The sequence below is a fragment of the Bos indicus genome, chromosome 1 (assembly GCF_029378745.1).
Source record: "Bos indicus isolate NIAB-ARS_2022 breed Sahiwal x Tharparkar chromosome 1, NIAB-ARS_B.indTharparkar_mat_pri_1.0, whole genome shotgun sequence".
Classification (NCBI taxonomy): Eukaryota; Metazoa; Chordata; class Mammalia; order Artiodactyla; family Bovidae; genus Bos; species Bos indicus.
In genome coordinates this window covers 43,407,196-43,426,990 of record NC_091760.1, presented here as the reverse complement: position 1 = coordinate 43,426,990, position 19,795 = coordinate 43,407,196, and the positions used below count along the sequence as shown (strand labels likewise).

The 19,795-nt window shown below is 36.4% G+C and overlaps 1 protein-coding gene across 1 annotated transcript; it reads right to left on the bottom strand.

Annotated features, from left to right (window-relative positions):
• LOC109562321 (olfactory receptor 5K3-like) lies at positions 1 to 933 on the bottom strand. Its single transcript, XM_070793611.1, has one exon. The coding sequence runs from the start codon at positions 931 to 933 to the stop codon at positions 1 to 3; it is 933 nt and encodes a 310-aa protein (XP_070649712.1).
• Positions 934 to 19,795: the final 18,862 nt, after the last annotated feature.

Below are 19,795 nucleotides of genomic sequence, written 5' to 3'. Positions count from 1 at the left end.
TTAGAATGTTGTTTTCTTCATAATTTTTTTCATAACATTTATTACTTCCTTATTTCTTAGACTATAAATGAAAGGATTTAACAAAGGAATAACTAGTGTATAAAAAATAGCAAGAGGTATATCTTTATTTTTGTCATTAACTGAATTTGGTCTAATATACATGAAGAGAAGAGAACCATAGAATATTGAGACAGAGACAAAGTGGGATGCACAAGTAGATAAGGCTTTACCTTTTCCTTTTTTGGATTTCATTTTAAAAATCATGAAAAGGATGAAAAGATAAGAGATTATTACTATGATAATAGAGAATACTTGAACTGACCCTGAAAAGATGAATATCATCAATTCATTGATATAAGGGTCAGCACAGGAGAGTCTATATAATGGAAGAACATCACAAAAAAAGTGATTGATTTGATGAGATCTACAGAAAGTTAACCTAAACAAAAATCCAATGTGAATCATGGAATGCAGGTTTCCAGCTATGTAGGCCCCTGTGGTCATCTGAATGCAGAGTTTCTTTGACATCATAGTGTGGTACTGCAGTGGTTTGCAGATGGCCACATAGCGATCATAAGCCATTGCTGCCAGGAGAAAGCAATCTGCAGTTTCAGCAAGGCAGAGAAAATAAAATTGTGCCATACATTCATAGAGGGAAATCATTCTGTCTTTTGAAAAGAAGTTCTGTAGCATCTTAGGGGTAATGGCACAAGAACAACAGGAATCCATCAGAGCAAGATTCCCCAGGAAGATGTACATTGGTGTGTGAAGATGATGCTCTGTAACTATCAATGCCACCAGGCCAAGATTTCCCACCATGGTGATCAGATAGATGGTAAAGAACACCAGAAACAGAAGGGTCTTCAGCTCTGGATGAACTGTAAATCCTATGAGGATAAATTCAGTTGTCAAGGAGAGGTTATCCTCCGTCATCTCTACTGTTGTCTGTTGAGATAGGAATTATGGAGAGATAAGATTCCAATTTAGAATGTGTATATATATATAAAAAAGAATGTGTATAACTTTCCTTTTAATATATATATATTTTTTTAATAAGGAGAAAGCTTCTCTTGCTGTCTTGTGAATACAAGGACACAAACTTCTAGGGAATATTCATCTCCATAACATGTCAGCGTCTATGACCTCAACTCTGAAACTCAAAATTCACATGACTATTTGGTAATCACAGGGGAGATGCTAACAGTGGGAAAAGTTTGTCTTTATGAATTTATGGAAATATGGTGTACAAACTAGGTACTCATCTTTGCTTCATTTTGCCCATAAAATTTGTTTCAGTTTTTGTATTAAAGTTTTTAAAAAATGAATTTAAAATTACTTTTTCTATATATAGAAACTTTTAAAAATTAAATTTTCATAAACTCTCCCAGTGGAATAAACATTTTAAAATAGCATGGAATAGATATGTTAATTTATGTCTTAAGAATTGTTTGAAGATTACTAAGGATTATTGAGAGTACTGTTCAGTTTTAAAGAAAGTAAACTCAGAAAGCTAAGGAGTAAAATAAGAATTGATTATCACCTCTGTATCTCTTTTCCCAGTGTCATACCCATTTTCATAAACACTGACTGTCCATGCCATTATTCCTATTTCTAAGACATCTGCATCCTTTTCTCCTTCATCTAAAGCATGGTTTGTATATCAGATCAGATATACTATTATTTAATAAAGTTAACCAGATACCCCTGATCACACTAATTTTCACTTTCTGGACTCTCCATCATGTCTTGTATACCCAACAGAATCTTTGATAACATATCTAATCGACATTGCGTTTTTCATAAGTGTGTACAGTTTACTTACTGTATAGTAGACATTTTGAGGTTAGCTGTAACTTACACTTCTTATAGCAGCTGTACAGTGCAAAAGGAGAAAGAACAGTATTGATTCTAGTCCTACTTCCCTCCCAGTGATCTGGGATGGGTGAACTTGTTTTCCAGGTCCCACCACTGATCCTTAATAACTTCTTTGGTGGTCCTTACAGTGATCCTTAGTAAACTCTTCTGCAGGTTGAGAAGATTCTACAAGGAGAATTATTCAAAACTCATCACCTAAAAATTAAGATTAATATCTAAAGTATGTGAAAACTCATACAGCTCAATAATAAAAGTATAGACGTTCAGATTAAAAAATGGGCTGAGGAACTACCAAGATAATCTTACAAAAGACATCCAAATGATCAACAGACACATGAAAAGATGGACAACATCACTAATCATTAGAGAAATGCCAATCAAAAACCATGAGATATTATCTCACACATTTCAGAATGCCTATCATCAAGAAGATGAGAGATAACAACTGTTGCCTAAACTGTGGAGAACAGAGAATGTGGCAAGAAGTCTGTTGGTGGAAATGTAAATTGGTTCAGCCACTATGGATGCCAGCATGGTGTTTCCTCAAATAATTTAAAATAGAAGTACCATGTAATCCCACAGTTGTGCTTCTGTATATATACTCAAAGAAAATGAAAATCCCTTATGAAAGGGATATATGCAGTCTTGTATTTATAGCAGCATTAGTTACAGTAGCTAAAATACAGAAACATCTGTGTATCTGTCTAAGGATGAATGGATAGAAGTGAAAGGACATTCAGACATGAGAAAGAAGGATATCCTTCCATTTTACAGCATCGTGGATTGACCTTGGGAACATTATGCCACATTATATAAGTCAGAGAAAGACAAAAACTGTAAGACATAGCTGAAACGTGCATCTAAAAAAGCCAAACATGAAAACAGAGTAAAATAGTGGTTACCAGGGACTCTGGGAGATGAGGAAACAGGAAACGTATTCTTTATTGGTACAAATTTGAAATTAACAGATAAGTAAGATCTTATCTGAAATTAACAGATAAGATCTAGTACACACTGTAGTGAATATAAACAATATTTTACTATAATCATCTAAACTGCCAAGAGACTAGATCTCAATTATTTCTGCCACAAAAATGAAAATTACGTGACGTTATAGAGAGCTAACATTCTGCAATTGCAATCAATTACTAGTTTTTCAAATCAACATGTTATAAGCGTTAAACTTACACAATGTATGTCAAATATATTTCAATTATATATATATAAAATAAGAACTTTTAGGTATCTTTTATCTGAGTTGACTCATCTATTTTTTTTTTTTTGCTTCTAAAAATTTATACAAGATTTTCTGAAGTATATCACAATAGATTCAAAGTTAATAAAATAAACTTTATGCTTTAGTTTTCTAACATTTAGAAAAAGAGAAATTTCTTTAAGCCTTAATATAGTTTTTGAGAACAAATTTTTATTTCCTTTAGATGGCTATCTTCTACCATTATTTAGTGATCCACTAGAAATATTGACTGATATCTAATCATATTAATTCTATGTTTTTTTGAAAATGGGTTTATTTTTTCCATAATCAAGTATTAAAATAAAGAACTCAGCTGAAAAATCTTTGTTGTAAAATATTAAATATTAGCTGTTGGATTATTGGGCTAAGCTAGCAAAGTATTCAGTGCAAGTTCCTAAATTATGTAACAATCACTTTCTGTCTTTACCTGTGTATTTTTAAAAATTTTAACTGACAAAAAAGGTCAGAGTACTTTACAGTTTGAATATCATTCTAGTTTTTCCATAGCCTTCAGTTTGGGGAAGAGGTAAAAAGATAACTGAGTAATTGAAATCTAATAACAACAAAATACTTTAGATAAATAAATATTAAGGGGTACTAATATTAAAAATAAATTAAAGTACTTCTCTTACCTAAATTTCACAGCAGAAGGTTTTGCAGCGTTTCATGTTTCCCTTGTGATCTTGGATCTCATAGAATTTCAGAATATAAACACTAGTCTCTTAAAACTTTTGGGATTAAAAGAATGAAAATATGGGCAAATACAAATAGGTCGGAGTCAATAATTATGTTCCTTACATTACAAAGTAAAATTTTCCATCAAATCCTAAGGGATTTCCCCATAGTGACACCAGTATATTTCCATAAGGAGATTCAGTCACCAACACACATCAGGATGACCTGTGAAATAATGAGATTAAAACAGTTTACTTTCATTAAGGTCACTAAGGTTATTTGATCATTACCCATTGATTAATATGTAACTGACCTCATTTTAAAATTCTGTTTATTATTCTGCTTAAATGCACTATGAGTAAGAAAGCGTCTCATGTTGGCTTGACCTTTTTTTACTGGAGGAATTAATATGGTTTATAAAAGATGATTAGAATTTTGAGAGGAGACTAGAAGATGTGGTAGTTTTATCATGGGTCATCTGTGAGTTGATATGTCCTGATGTTTTGCAAAGTATCATTGGAAACTCTGATATTATTTTTTAGTCCCACATATGAATTAACCAGGACTTCCCTGGTGGCTCAGCAGTTAAGAATTCACCTGCAATGGAAGAAAGAGATGCGAGTTCAATCCTTAGGTCAGAAAGATCCCGTGGAAAAGGAAATGGCAACTCACTCCAGTATTTTTGCCTGGGAAATCGCATGGACAGCGGGATTATAGTCCATGGGGTCGCCAAAGAGTTGGACACAACGTATCAACTAAAGCAGTGACTAAACAAGAACAACAGCAACAACATGAATTACCTAGATGATTCTCCTTACTTTTCAGTTTTCCCCAGCTGCCTTTATCCTTCTTACCCTGTTTTTTTCCACTACATTCCACTAATCACTCTTCAGTATACTACATATTTATTTGTTGGTACATTTATAGTCAGTCAATATCTGCCCCACCATTAGCATGTGGAGCTAAATGGAAAAGGTTTTCTTCTCTGTTATGTTCATTTCCGTGTTTATAATGCCTTGATAGTATGTGGCAGATTGTAATGGTCAACAAATACCTGTTAGATGAAAGAAATTATATTTTCCTGCTCAAGAATTTGAAATCATCTTTCATTAGTTTCAAACAATCCATTTTTAAAAACAACTTAGTATTCTAGATGGTCCACAGTCTTTCAGTATCTTACTTATGATCCTGATTTCTTCTTCTGACCTCAGGACATGACACTTGGTTGTGTTTATCCCTTCACTGGTCTTGTGCGCGCCCACTTGGTTAATTTACACTTAAAGTTTACTTCAGCTAAAACACCTTGTTCAGCCTCTCTTTTCAGCCCAACATACTCGTTCTTTATCTTAAGTCAGATCTCCATAAGGACATTCCTTTCAATTATATCGATGTTCCTTTACCTGTTCTGCTTAGTAACTACCTGCTATCATACTGCATTTGCCACTTGGTTACATGTGACTTCTTATGTGTTGATTATAAAAGTATTGGCTAAATATCCATAAAGTACCAATCATGTCTTACGTATTCTATGCTTTTGACAACACACTGAGTTAGATTCTCAATATATGCTTCACTGATATTTAAAATTTCAGTTCTGTTTAACTTCAATCAAGTACTTCTAATATACAGGGTGCTGGAAGAGATGATAGGTAGAATGAGCACAGGATGAGAAATATTTAAGTTTTAGAAATGGCTCCACAAGAAGCTCATAATCTAGTGAGAGAAAGACACGTGCATTGCTAACTAGAAGGCAATTCAGGCTGTGATATTAAAAAGTGTAAATAGATCACATATAAACATGGCGAATAAAGTGGATGGAGACCCAGAGGAAAAAAGAAAGATTCCTCATTGAAAGTGCCATTTCAGATTAACTTTGCAGGATAAGTAGAGTTATAATCAATTATGCATATGAGGAAAATAAGAAGACTAATAGGAGCATATGTAAAAATCCTGGAAGCTTGAAAGAGCAAGACCTAATTAAAATATATATAAATAGTATATATATTCTAATAATATGATATAAATAATATATATAAAATATTTATAAATAATAAACTAGGGTGGCTGAGGCTTACTCATACATGATATTGGAGATTCAGTTCAGTTCACTCGCTTAGTCGTGTCTGACTCTTTGCGACTCCATGGACTGCAGCACACCAAGCTTCCCTATCCATTACCAACTCCCGGAGCTTACTCAAACTTATGTCCATCACGTAGGTGGTGCCATCCAACCATCTCATCCTCTGTCATCCCCTTCTCCTCTTGCCTTCATCTTTCCCAGCAACAGGGTCTTTTCCAATGAGTTGGTTTTTCACATCAGGTGGCCAAAGTTTTGGAATTTCAGCCTCAGCATCAGTCCTTCCAATGAGTATTCAAGACTGATTTCCTTTAGGATGGACTGGTTGGACCTCCTTATAGGTCCAAGGGATATAGGAGATACAGGTAGTATAAACGGAATGGGAAAATAGATTAGAAATTGTTCTATTTGGTTCCTTCCCACAACCAACTCTAAATGTCATCTCCAAAGAACATGTAATTATCTTTCTAACCAAGCTGTGATGTTTGGTATTTTTTTAAATCTTCACCTCTGGTTCTGTGATAGTACTCACTGTTTCTATCTTCCTGACTGTTCCATTTCTGTCTTTTATGCTGGGTTGTTTTCCTCTGTTTGTGTTTAATGATGCTTGTGTTTCCCTTAGTTTTATACTTGACCTTCCTCTTTAATACTAGATTTTCCTCTAGATTGTCACATCTGATTATGTAACTCCACTTTATTCCATCTTATGGTGGCTTCACTAGTGGAGAGTTCCAAGCCATTTTTGGTGTATATTCATATTACTAAAATCTTGGGGAGTATATTCTGAATATGTGCATTTTATCTATGACTTGGTAGAAGTATCACTATGCTAAAATATTATGTGTAGTATAAAATATGAAAATAGAGTAAGAATTAAAGAATTGGTATTAAAAGTTTTATTTTGTGTAATGATTTAAAAACAATGTTACTCCTACTAACACTATTATCAATTAAAAAATTAATAATCTTATATTCAGAAAAAGGTGTAATGATGTATGGTATATAATTAAAATCTTAGGGCTGTGATATAGCAATTCATGTACTTGTTTGAATCTATTTCCAAACATTTAAAAATGTCTGACATAGAGGAAGAGATCCTATACAAAGACACATCTGCCCAAATGGAGAAGGCAGCAAGTTTTGGTGGGTCCCAACACAGGAATAAGCTCTTCAGCAGGCTCAAGCTGGGGGTGAAGAGCCCTGAAATTTGAGTTCAGTGACTCATCAGACCAATGGTGTTAGAGAGACCTGAGGTGGGAAGAGGATATAGAGTGAGTGGGAAAGTTAATAGAAAACTCTAGTAGGAAAGTTGCTTATGGTATTTGGGCAAGGCCTTATTTTCTGCAGCAGAGAATAATAAACTATTTAAAAACATAATTCCCTGGCGTGCTGTAAACCCTACTAGAGAAAGAGCTCCTGACTTTGGAACATCAGGTGACCAAGAAGCCAGAGCTGACTCATGAATTGGAATTTATCAGATCAATAAGTATAAGGTTGAGTGAGCCCAGGAACAATTCATTAGAAGACAAAGATGGACCATTTAAGGACTTATTATGAGCAGGGCCAGAGAATACCATAAGCCACACAAATAGGTGACCCGGACTGACTTGTTAACTACTACCATTGCAATGACCTCTTTCCCTCAACCCACACATCTCGCCTCAAACAGCCAAGTTAATTTTTGGACAGTAAACTTGGTCTGTTGATACAAGCCAATTGTCACTGAGCTATAGCCCTAGCCAGAGTGATTTTGAAAGGAAGGGGAACTCCTCCTTTAGAGTATTGGAATGATTATCCATTTCTACTCTATAGAAAGAGAAGTGGCCCAAGTTAAAACTATATAGATTCAGGGTAGAGGTGAATGATTTGGATATTGGTCAGTGTCCTGGGGGGAGAGAGATGAGAATGTCAGAGATCAGGAAGAATAGGCATATGAATGGATCTCCCAGAATGGATATGGTGTACAGAGCAGGAGCACCTTATATTGTATGTAAATGTCCTCCACACAACATCTACTATGGAAGAGCTACTAAAGAACCAAATTAGAATGTCTCAGCCAGTTGAAGTCATAAAGCTTTGTTCATCCACCACCCCAGTGCTGGATTATGGACACATGAACAATGGCTATATGGCTGGGATCAGTTCAGTTCAGTTCAGTTGCTCAGTTGTGTCTGACTCGTTGTGACCCCATGAATTGCAGCACGCCAGGCCTCCCTGTCCATCACCAACTCCCAGAGTTCACTCAAACTCATGTCCATCCAGTCGGTGATGCCATCCAGGCATCTCATCCTCTGTCGTCCCTTCTCCTCCTGCCCCCAATCCCTCCCAGCATCAGAGTCTTTTCCAATGAGTCAACTCTTCACATGAGGTGGCCAAAGTACTGGACTTTCAGCTTTAACATCATTCCTTCCAAAGAACACCCAGGACCGATCTCCTTCAGAATGGACTGGTTGGATCTCCTTGCAGTCCAAGGGACTCTCAAGAGTCTTCTCCAACACCACAGTTCAAAAGCATAAATTCTTCAGGGCTCAGCTTTCTTCACAGTCCAACTCTCACATCCATACATGACCACAGGAAAAACCATAGCCTTGACTAGATGAACCTTTGTTGGCAAAGTAATGTCCTTGCTTTTGAATATGCTATCTAGGTTGGTCATAACTTTCCTTCCAAGGAGTAAGTGTCTTTTAATTTCATGACTGCAGTCACCATCTGCAGTGATTTTGGAGCCCAAGAAAATAAAGTCTGACACTGTTTCCACTGTTTTCCCATCTATTTCCCATGAAGTGATGGGACCAGATGCCATGATCTTCGTTTTCTGAATGTTGAGCTTTAAGCCAACTTTTTCACTCTCCACTTTCACTTTCAAGAGGCTCTTTAGTTCCTCTTCACTTTCTGCCATAAGGGTGGTGTCATCTGCATATCTGAGGTTATTGATATTTCTCCCGGCAATCTTGATTCCAGCTTGAGGCATACATGTTGCCTAATAGCAGAGGTTCCAGTTTTTCTAGGCTCATTTAGCAACTGTGATTTCCAGAAGTTCAACTTGCCCAGAAAAGACCACTCTGGCATCCAGTGTGGCAACATCACTCAAGGAGATCAGTCAGCCACTTGGTGGTAAGAGTGCTACTCTGAACCTTTTTTTATTCTAAAGTGGGAAAAAATTCATTTTGGGAAGGAATTCATTTTAAGTTGAATCAGCATAATCTAGTTATGGAGATGATTCATGTGCATCATAGCATGTATCTCCTATTTTTTGAATTTCCTTCCCATTTAGGTCACCACAGACCATTGAGTAGAGTTCCCTGTGCTGCTATACAGTAGGTTCTCATTAGTTATCTGTTTTATACATAATGCAAGTAGAGTATATATGTCAATCCCAGTCTCCCAATTCATTCCTCCCCCTACCCCCTTGGCATCTATTTATTTGTTCTCTACATCTCTGTCTCTCTTTTCTGAAGCTATTTGATTTTATAAACCAATAGTGTTTTAGTAATTTTATATATTAAGTAGTGAACATTTTCACTTTTCCATTCAATAATCCTTGATTTTGAAAAAAACATTTACTCAAAATCAATTGGCTATAGGGCATGATATTTGTTCAGAATGTTATGAAATCTTCATAATTTTTTTCATAATTTTTATTATTTCTTTATTTCTTTGACTATAATAAAAGATTTTAATACAGGAATAACTAGAGTATAAAAAATAGCAACAGGTATGTCTTTTTCTTCTTCATTAACTGAACTTGGTCTAATGTACATGAAGAGAAGAGAACCATAGAATATTGAGACAGAGAGAAAGTGGGATGCACACGTAGATAAGGCTTTGCCTCTGCCCTTGTTAGATTTCATTTTGAAAATTGTGAAAAGGATGAAGAGGTAAGGGATTATTACTGTGGTAATAGTAAAGGTTTGAATTGACCCTACAAAGATAAATACCATCAACTCATCGATATAAGGGTCCACACAAGAGAGTCTGTATAATGGAAAGTGAAAGAAAGAAAGAAAGTGAAGTTGCTCAGTCGTGTCTGACTCTTTGCAACCCCATAGACTGCAAATGGCTGCAAATGGTAAAGAACACCAGAAAAAGAGGGTTCTTCAGCTGTGGGTGATCTGTAAATCCTATGAGAATAAATTCAGTTGTCAAGGAGAAGTTATCCTCAGTCATCTCTACGTTGTCTGTTGAGATAGAAATATGGAGATATAAGATTCTAATTAGAGTGTGTATAGTTTTCCATATATATATATATATATTTTTTTTTTTTTACAATATTGAGAGGAGCTTTTTCTTCAAGCTTCTCACACTGTCTCTGTAATACAGGCACACAGACTTCTGGGGGACATTTGTCTCACTAACATATCATCTTTTATGACCTCAGCTCTTAAATTCAAGATTCATGAGACTATTTTGATAATTTTAGGGAAGATGGTTACTGTGGAAAAGATTTGTCTTTATCAATTTTTTCTATTGTACAAATCTAGGGTACCCATATTTGGCACAGTGTTCCCAAATACTGCTACTGCTAAGTCACTTCAGCCGTGTCCAACTCTATGTGACCCCATAGATGGCAGCCCACCAAGCTCCCCTGTCCCTGGGATTCTCCAGGCAAGAACTCTGGTGGGTTGCCATTTCCTTCTCCAATGCATGAAAGTGAAAAATGAAAGTGAAGTTGCTCAGTCGTATCCGACTCATAGCGACCCCATGGACTACAGCCTACCAGGCTCCTCTGTCCATGGGATTTTCCAGGCAAGAGTACTGGAGTGGGGTGCCATTGCTTTTTCCAGTTCCCAAATAAGTTCATTGTCAATTTTTAAATTAAAGATTAAAAATAAATCAAAACTCATTTTCCTATATATAGATCTTTTTCTTTTGTTTTCACTTTTTAAAATTTTTAATTGGAGGAAAATTGCTTTACAACGTTGTATTTGTTTCTGCCTTACAACAACGCAAATCAGCCATAACTATATCACTTCCCACTTCAGCCTCCCTCCTCTCCCCACAGTGCACCCTTTCAGGTCATCACATAGTGCCAGGCTGGGCTCCCTGTATTATATAGCGACTTTTTACCAGCTATCTATTTTACACATGGTACTAGAGCCTGTTATACAGAGTGAAGTAGGTCAGAAAGATATTTTTTCTTGAGCAAAGGTTTTCATATGTTTTCTTAGAGGAGTGAATATTTAAAAATAGCATACAATAAATATGTTAAGTTTATATGTTAGAAATTACATGAAAATCACTAAGGATTAACGAGGGGACTATTCAGTTTTAAAGAAAGTAATTTTGAAAAGCTAAGGGATTAATTATCCATTGATTATCATTCAGTTTTTTCATTCCTTTCCCCAGTGTCATACACATTTCCATAAACACTGACTCTGTCTGTGCCATATTCCTGTTGATTTTACCCATATATCTGAATCTTTGTTTCCTCTCTGTAAAGCAAATTTATACAAAATATTACCTCATAAAGATTTAACTAAATGTCCCAGGCCAAGCTACTCTCCGTTTTCTCTACTCTTATGCGTGTCTTATGTACACAAAATGTTTTAGAATGCCTTATGTGTAATTTACATTGCGTTTTGAAAATATGTGTATAGAGAATTCCCTTATTAAATTATAGGCATTTTGAGTTTAACTGTGACTTATACTTCTTAAGACAGCTGCATGTTGTTACATGGAAAAGTACTGTTGATTCCTGTCCTACCTCCACTCCAGAGACCTGAGATGAGTCAAATTGTTTTCAGCGTCCTGTAAATGGTCCTTAATGACTTCTTCGATGATCCTACCAATTATCCTTAGCGACCTCTTGTGCAAACTGAGCCTTTTAATTTTAAGAAGAATATACAGAAAAAAGTTATTCAAACTTATCAGTAAAAAAGTAAGGGTTTACATTTAAAGTGTATTAAGAAATTCATACAACTCAATAACAAAATTATAAACAATTGGATTTTTTTTTAAATGGGCATAGTAACTCAAAAGAAATTTTTTCAGAAACATTTAAATGTTCAACAGGAACATGAAAAGTTGATCAACATTACTAATCATTAAGGAAATGCAAATAAAAAGCATAATGAGATATCACCTCACACGTGTCAGAATGCCTATCATGAAGAAAACAAGAGATAACAAGCATTGGCAAGGATGTGGAGAAATGGGAAATCTTGTTCACTGTTGGTGGTAATGTTAATTGGTTCAGCCACTAAGGATACCAAGATAGAGGTTTCTCAAAAACTCAAAAATAGAACTACCATATGATCACAGAATTTCACGTTTGACTATTTACTCAGGAAATGAAAACAGGCTGTCAAAGGGATACTTGCACTCCCATGTTTATTGCAGCATTATTTACAGTAGTCAAGATATGGAAACACTTTAGTGCCCATTAAAGGATGAATGGGTAAAGAAAGTGAGGTATTTCTATACAATCAAATATTGTCTAGCCCTGAGAAGATGAATATCCTGTCTTTAGTGACAGTATGGATGGGCCCTGCGGACATCATACAAAGTGCAATAAGTCAGACGGAAAAAGACATATACTGTATGATTTAATTTACAGGTGAATCTAAAAAAAATTCATAAAAGCAGTTGTTGGATACATGGGGATAAGGATTGAGGGAATAGGAGAGATGGTGTTTAAGGGCTGTTGTTGTTGTTTAGTTACTAAGTTCTGTCTTGACTCTTTACGATCTATGGACTGTAGTCTGCTAGACTCCTCTATCCATGGGATTTCCTAAGCAAGAATATTGGAGTGGGTTGCCATTTCCTTCTCCAAGGGATCTTCCAGACTCAGGGATACAACTCACATCTTGTGCATTGGCAGGCAGAGTCTTTATCATTGAGCCACCACAAACTTGCAACAAATAATTCCTAGAAATCTAATTCATTGTGTAGTGGATATAAACCAACAATATTTTATCATTGTCATCAAAATTATTAACAGACTAAATGACAACTCTGTGATGTGATAGAGTGCCAACTAATGCTTCAATAAATGGGAATAAATGGGAATCATATTTCTATTTACCATTTTGTCAAATCAATATGTTGGTGGTTTAGTTGCTAAGTCATGTCCAACTTTTGTGACCCATGGACTATATAGCCTGCCAGGCTCCTCTGTCCATGGGATTCTCCAGGCAAGAATATTGGAGTTGAAGAAGGAATTCATAGGGCCTAGACTCCATCGTAGGCCTGTTTATGCTGATCATGCTCGGCCACCTCTCCAGTGGACTCTGAACTCTGTGCTTAGTGCCTATGGAAACTACAATAGAAGGATAAGACCCCCTCTGGACAGGGGAATCTTGAAGATCACATCCAGGTTACTCATCGCCTAAGAGAAAATATACTCTAATCACCTCTGCCTCCAGACAGGTCATAAATTCTTTCTGTATCTATCGGAGTGTAACCATAGGCTTATTGATTATTAACTGTTTGAACACCTAACATTTGAATGATGGGGTTATTGTGATTGTATTTACCCTTCCTTTGTTTTATGTAAGTCTCAAGGAAATTGGGGTGGTGGGTTCGGACACGTACACATGGGGTATAAAAGATTTTCACAAATGCTGGTTGGGGTCCTTGGCTGAGAGGAGACTCTGCCTTGGGCCCGCTGGTGTAATAAACTGCACTCCACTATCTGCATTGTCCTTCTGAGTGAGTTTGTTTCCCGGAACGCGTGGCTATAACAGAGTGGGTAGCCATTTCCTTCTCCAGGGGATTTAAACTAACACAATGTTATGTGTCATATATATATATGTATAATATTATATATGCATGTGTATATTTATATAATCAAAATATCCTACACAGTTCATTAATCTGAATTGATTCATCTGTTATTTTTCTATTTCTGCAAAAATTATGTCAGATTTTCTGAAGTAGATACAACTAGATTAAAAGTTTCCCATAACCTTCAGTTTTGAGAAGATCTATAAAGATCACTGAGTAGTTGAAATCTAACAACAATGAAAAAATGTGTAATAATTCATATAAATATGTATTAGTGGATGTTAATATTAAAAGTAAAAATAAATGAGAATACTTTTCTTGTGTAGCTTACACTGTAAAGTCTTCTAGCACCTCATTTTTGCTTCTTGATGTTAAGCCTTAGAATTTCAGAATATAAACCTTGGTCTCAAAAACATCTGGGGTTAAAAAATGAAAATCTGGGAGACTACAAAGAGCTCAGAGTCATTAAGTATGTTTCTAACTATGGAAAGTTAAAAATTTCCATCAAATCCTAAAGGATTTGCTGCAATAACATCAGGGTATTTCTGTGGGGAGATTTAATCCATAAACATATAAAAATGACCTGTGAGATAATGAGGTTAAAGCAAATTATCTTCACTAAGGTTACTTAGTGAAGTAACCTAACATCATTCATTGATCACCTTGTTGATTATTATGTAACTGACTTCATTTAAAAATTCTCTTTGATTTACTACCTAGATGTGAAATGAGCAGAAAGAATGTCATATTGACTTGACCTTTGTTTTTGACAGGGAGAATTAATACGATTCATGAAATATGATTAGATTTTAAGATAAGGCTAAAAGATGTGGTATGGTCTTCAGTTTCATTCTGTGAGTTGGATTTGTTCTGCTGTTTTACAAAAATCTCATTGGAGACTCTGATATCATTATGTAATCCCACAAATGAATTACTGTGATGATTCTCCTTTCTTTTCAATTTGCCCCAACTGCCTTTATCTTTTTACCCTGTTTTGATTTTTTCCCACTTCATTCCACGAATCATTCTTCAATATAATAATTGGTCAGTCCCATTTCCCCAACCACCATTAGTGTATAACCTTGAGAGGGAGGTGATTTTTCTGTTACTTTCATTCATGTATTTCCTACACCTTGAATAGTATGTGGTACTTTGCATCAAATTTTTGTCCCATGAATGAAAAAAATTATACTTCCTTGCTCAAGAATTTGAAAATGGTCTAAGTTTTCAAACAAACCCATTTTCCTTAATTAAGTATTCCAGATACTCTACATTATCTCTGCATCTTAAACTAAAGCTTGACTTTTTCTCACCTCAGGATACTGGCCATGTTTATCCCTTTACTGTTCCTTTATGCACCTGTTTCATTAATTTACTCTTAATGTTTCCCTCACCTAACTCCTTCTTTTCTCTCTCTTTTCTCCCAATCCTACTAACTCTTGATCTCAAATTAGATCTCCATGAGGGACTTTCCTGGGTTATTTAAATTAAATTGTTTTTTCATTTTCTTTCATTTACAAAATACTTATCTGTTTTTTTTGTGATGCATTTGCCACTTTACCCAAGTGTGACTTTATGTGTCTTGATTGAATATATTAGAGAATTGTGTAGTTGAACCTTCAGTCAATTCAGTTCAGTTCAGTTGCTCAGTCATGTCCGACTCTTTGCGACCCCATGGACTGAAGCACTCCCGGCTTCCCTGTTGAACCTTGTTGAATCTAACATGTTGACTTCAGGTAGAGGTAAAAAATCTTCCCCAATCATAATACTATTTAGTATAATCATTTAAAAAATGTCTGTCCTACCTACCAGAATATAAACTATCATTTGTTTTTTCTCTTATTGAAATACAGTTGATTTATGATATTACATTCAGGTCATGTGTACAACATAGTGATTCAATATTTTTATAGGTCATACTACATTTAAAGTTATTATAAAATAATGGCTACTTCTCATGTTGTACAATACATCCTTCTGCATTTTTATTTTATACATACTAGTTCATCTGAATGCAAAGTTCCAAAGAATAGCAGGGAGAGACAAGAAAGCCTTCCTCAGTGATCAATGAAAGGAAATAGAGGAAAACAACAGAATGGGAAAGATAAGAGACCACTGTAAGAAAATTAGAGATACCAAGGGAACATTTCATGCAAAGATGGGCTCAATAAAGGACAGAAATGGTATCAACCTAACAGAAGAAGAAGATATTAAGAAGAAGTGGCAAGAATACACAGAAGAAATATACAAAAAGGATCTTAATGACCCAAATAACCATGATGGTGTGATCACTCACCTAGAGCCAGACATCCTGGAATGTGAAGTCAAGTGGGCCTTAGGAAGCATCACTGTGAACAAAACTAGTGGAGGTGATGGAATTCCAGTTGAGCTGTTTCAAATCCTGAAATATGATGCTGTGAAAGTACTGCACTCAATATTCTAGCAAATTTGGAAAACTCAGCAGTGGCCATAGGACTGGAAAAGATCAGCTTCCATTCCAATCCCAAAGAAAGGCAATGCCAAAGAATGTTCAGACTACCACACAATTGCATTTATCTCACACGCTAGCAAAGTAATCCTCAAAACTCTCCAAGCTAGGATTCAACATTGAGTGAGCTGAGAACTTCAGAAGTTCAAGCTGGATTTAGAAAAGGCAGAGGAACCAGAGATCAAATTGCCAACATCTGTTGGATCATAGAAAAGGCAAGAGAATTCCAGAAAAACATCTACTTCTGCTTCATTGACTATGCTAAAGCCTTTGGCTGTATGGATCACAATGAACTGTGAAAAATTCTTAAAGACGTGGTGTTATCAAACCACCTTACCTGCCTCCTGCGAAACCTCTATCCAGGTCAAGAAGGAACACTTAGAAATGGACTTGGAACAACAGACTAGTTCCAGATTGGGAAAGAAGTCTGTCAAGCTATATATTGTCACCCGGCTTAGTTAACTTATATGCAGAGTGCATCATGTGAAATGTTGGACTGGATGAAGCCCAGGCTGAAATCAAATTGCTAGGAGAAATATAAAAAACCTCAGATATGCAGATGACACCACCCTTATGGCAGAAAGTGAATAAGAACTAAAGAGCCTCTTGATGAAAGTAAAAGAGGAGAATGAAAAACCTGGCTTAAAATTCAACATTCAAAAAACTAAGACCATGGTATCTGGTTTCATCTCTTCATGGCAAATAGATGGGGAAATAATGGAAACAGTGATAGAGTTTATTTTTTTGGGCTCCAAAATCACTGCAGGTGGTGACTGCAGCCATGAAACTCAAAATGCTTGTTCCTTGGAAGAAAAGCTATGACACACCTAGACAACATATTTAAAAAGCAGAGACATCACTTTACTGACAAAGTTTCGTATAGTCAAAGCTATGGTTTTTCCAGTAGTCATGTATGGATGTGAGAGTTAGACCATAAAGAAAGCTGAAAACTGAAGAATTGATGCTTTTGAACTGTGGTGTTGGAGAAGACTCTTGAGAGCCCCTTGGACTGCAAGGAGATCAAACCAGTCAATCCTGAAGTAAATAAGAACCCAGTTCATTTCTGAAATTAGGTAATGTTATTTCTTTTATAATATTTCTATACACTTTTAATAAAAATGTGTATATTTAAGATGTACAACATGATTTAATATATACATAGAACAGTTATTACTCCAGTCAAGCTAATTTACATATCACCCCCTCACATAGTTACCATTTGTGTGTATGATGAATGCACTTAGTCTAGTCTTAGCAGTTCTGACTGATCGGTTTTTATATTTTCTAATTCCTTCTTAAAATTCTTACTGTATTCATATATTCTGTTTCCTAATTCAGTTAGCATTATTACTACTAATGCTTTGAACTCCTTATCTGGTAAATCATTTATTTCTGCTTCATTAGTTATTATTTCACGGATTTTGTCCTGTTATTTAATTGGGACAAATTTGCCTGTCTCCTCATTTTTGCTTAACTTTCTCTCTTTCTGTGAAATTAGGTGAAACATTTACTTACTGTGGTCTTAAAGTGGTGTCCTTTTGTGGGAGCATGCTTGTACAGTCTGCGTATGCCTAGTAGCTTTGGTGGGAAATCTGCATCTGACTTAGCATTTTCTCTGGATGTCCTGACAGTTATCACCTTGGTAGCAGGCAGGGCTGGAGGTGAGAAAGTTGGAGCCAGAGGTGTCAAGTCTGAGGTAGCTCTGCTCCTTCTAAGTGTGGGTTCTCTCCCTCCCAGCACCAGTGCCCTCATCCCAGAGGGAAGCAGTGCTGGAGCTAGAGGAGCTGGAGTGGATACTCTGCATGGGTCTGGTAAGAGCTATGGTGGTTCTGGGCTTATTCAGAGTTGCAGAATGCTTCTGATGCACTGCCTTTTTAAACACCATTAACTGCTGTCCCACCTCTTTCAGGGACTTCCCTGATAGCTCAGTTGGTAAAGAATGTGCCTGCAATTCAGGAGACTCTGGTTCTATTCCTGGGTTAAGAAGATCCCTTGGAGAAGGGATAGGCTACCCGCTCCAGTATTCTGGCCTGGAGAATTCCATGGACTGTATAGTCCATGGTTTCACAAAGAGTCTGACACAACTGAGCGACGTTCACTTCACTCACCTCTTTCAGATGTGTTCAAGATCCAAGCCTACTCCATCTCTCACAACTGAGTTTTTCTGTCAGTCACAGCAGCCCTTGCTCTAGCACGGAGCTATGCAGTAGAACAAGCAGGGATGAAACAAGTGCTCAACTCAGGGCAGTCATGGGAAATCTGCTTCCTCTGTCTTGCTTTGGGAGCAAGCAAGTATATGCATGCTCTTCATAAGCAGTCTAGCTTTCTTACAGCCTTCCTGGTAGTTCTACTGCTTTTCAAACCAGGTAAGGGGACTCCACTTCTCAGTGTTACAACCCTGGACTAGAGTATCCAATATGTTGCTCCAACCACTCACTCCCCAGAAAGTATCGCCACTTGTGTAATCCCTCTTTTCTTCTCTGTCCCCTCTAACAGATGCAAGTCCTGATCTGTTCACTTCTCTTACCTTCCTATCTAATTCCATGTGGTTCTGTCTTACAGCCTTGGTTGTACAAGAGTCTGTCAGTCTGCAGTTTGTTTTCAGTGAGAATTACTCTGCGGCTGCTGGTGCTAAGTCGCTTCAGTTGTGTCCGACTCTGTGTGACCCCAGGGATGGCAGCCCAGCAGGCTCCCCTGTCCCTGGGATTCTCCAGGCAAGAACACTGGAATGGGTTGCCATTTCCTTCTCCAATTCATGAAAGTGAAAAGTGAAAGTGAAATCTCTCAGTCCTGTCCGACTCCTAGTGACCCCATGGACTGCAGCCTACCAGGCTCCTCCGTCCATGGGATTTTCCAGGCAAGAGTACTGGAGTGGGGTGCCATTGCCTTCTCTACATATAGATATATTTTGATGTGTTCATGGTGGGAGATGAGGTCCATACCCTCCTAGTTTGCCACATTGATCACTTAGAACTGTCTTTTTTTATTGTGCAGACTAGATAAGGTAGAAATAGACCTCTTTGTGTATGCATGTATATATGTGAGTATATAAACAGAAAGGAGGCATAAAAATTTAGTAAGAGAAGAGTTAGTTAATAAATGCCATTTAGCCATAAAATCAAATTTTAATTTTTACTTCACAGCATTATAGAATGAATTCCAGTTGAGTAAAAGTGCTATGTATAAAAACTTAAGGTGGAAAAAATATGGTGTAGATTTATAGGATATCTCTGAATGAGAGGAAATTTATAAAGTTTAACACAAATGGAAGAAACAGTTAATCAATTGATGGAAGACTATTCATTAAACAACCCTTTGTTTCCTGATTGGTTTACTTTGCTCTTCCTGTTTTATTTGGGAATTTACTTTTGGATAATCTCATTTTTTCATTTATCTATAAAGCAACAGTTAGAACTGGACATGGAACAACAGACTGGTTCCAAATAGGAAAAGGAGTATGTCAAGGCTGTATATTGTCACCCGGCTTATTTGACTTATATGCAGAGTACATCATTAGAAATGCTGGACTGGAAGAAGCACAAGCTGGAATCAAGATTGCCAGGAGAAATATCAATAACCTCAGGTATGCAGATGACACCACCCTTATGGCAGAAAGTGAAGAGGAACTAAAAAGCCTCTTGATGAGAGTGAAAGAGGAGAGTGAAAAAGTTGGCTTAAAACTCAACATTTAGAAAATGAA

What these genes read in the sequence shown, in the direction of transcription:
- LOC109562321 (XM_070793611.1), bottom strand. Translation starts at nt 933, where the DNA reads ATGACGGAGGATAACCTCTCCTTGACAACTGAATTTATCCTCATAGGA.